The following is a 1,237-nucleotide window of genomic DNA, read 5'->3' as shown; positions in this document are numbered from 1 at the left end:
ATTTTATCAGTATCTAATGAACGGTTAGTTCGAGGCTGCACATACATGAATACCATTGTCCCATAAAAAACCGTGATAGCCATCATATGTGAAGCACATGTGGAAAAGGCTTTTTTCCTTCCTTCTGATGAACGTATCTTTAGAATGGACAGAACAATGTTGATATAAGACAGTAGAACTGTAATCATAGAAAAAATCAAATTTATAGCTGCAGATATAAAGACTATTGTTTCTGGAATGTAAGTGTCAGAGCAAGACAATGCTAACAGAGGTGCTATATCACAGTAAAAATGGTTGATTACATTGGAAGAGCAGTAAGACACAGAGAAGATACAAGGTGAAACCACAACAGCTGTGGAAAAGCCATAGAGGTATGTGAGGAATACCAGCAGAAGGCAGATTTGCCGAGATACCACCGCCATGTAGAGCAGGGGATTACAAATGGCTGCATAGCGGTCATAGGCCATCACAGCAAGCATGATGACCTCAGCTACAATGAAAAACAAGAATGCTCCCAGCTGGGTGGCACATTCATTGTACGAGGTGGTTTTCTTCTTTACTAAAAAGTTGGTTAGCATTTTAGGGGCAATGACAGTAGAGTTGCCAAGATTGATGATAGCCAAGTGTTGAAGGAAAAAATACATGGGGGTTTGAAGTCGAGAGTCAACCATAGTGAGGGTGATGATTCCCAGGTTCCCTGCCACAGTCAAGCTATAGATCACCAGGAAGACCAGGAAGAGGGGAATCTGGAGCTCTGGACAGTCTGAGACTCCTGTGAGAATAAACTCAGTGACCTGGGTGAAATTTCCAGAAGCCATGAAGGAGATTGAAAATGTCATCTATTTGGGGAAGAAAAGAAGTAGTTATGAACTTAAAAGAATTATTTACTTGGACTGACGTTAGATGGCAAAAGCAATTCCTTGCTGAGGTTTCCTTGAATTGCATTTCAAACTAGCTCAGTTATTAAACTCGAGTTTCTAGTTATAGTAAGCAAACTTTGCAATTCTTTGAAAGACATAAAAACAAGTGGAGTAAATTAAATAGACGGTCCAGCATTATTCCACATTTGAGGATTTACTTTCCCACATTCTTATTGGTTTATGAATATGTTCTCAGCTTGCAAACATTTGAAGCCATGATTCATATCTTATATCTTTTGCATTGAGCCTGAAAAAATGCAGTGTCTCCTGGTGATTTCTTAATCTGAGTCTAGGCCTATCTGCCCCATATTCTTCAT

At 39.5% G+C, this 1,237-nt stretch overlaps 1 protein-coding gene across 1 annotated transcript; it reads right to left on the bottom strand.

Annotated features, from left to right (window-relative positions):
• Positions 1–5: 5 nt before the first annotated feature.
• On the bottom strand, positions 6–818 carry LOC103583051 (olfactory receptor 8J3; the record flags this gene model as incomplete). Its single annotated transcript, XM_008564469.1, has 1 exon — positions 6–818. A coding segment is annotated over exon 1 (813 nt), but the record flags the coding sequence as incomplete, so codon positions are not given.
• Between the last annotated feature and the right edge of the window lie 419 nt (positions 819–1,237).

The sequence above is a fragment of the Galeopterus variegatus genome, unplaced genomic scaffold (genome assembly GCF_000696425.1).
Source record: "Galeopterus variegatus unplaced genomic scaffold, G_variegatus-3.0.2 Scaffold19312, whole genome shotgun sequence".
Classification (NCBI taxonomy): Eukaryota; Metazoa; Chordata; class Mammalia; order Dermoptera; family Cynocephalidae; genus Galeopterus; species Galeopterus variegatus.
This window is presented reverse-complemented; position numbering and strand designations above follow the sequence as displayed.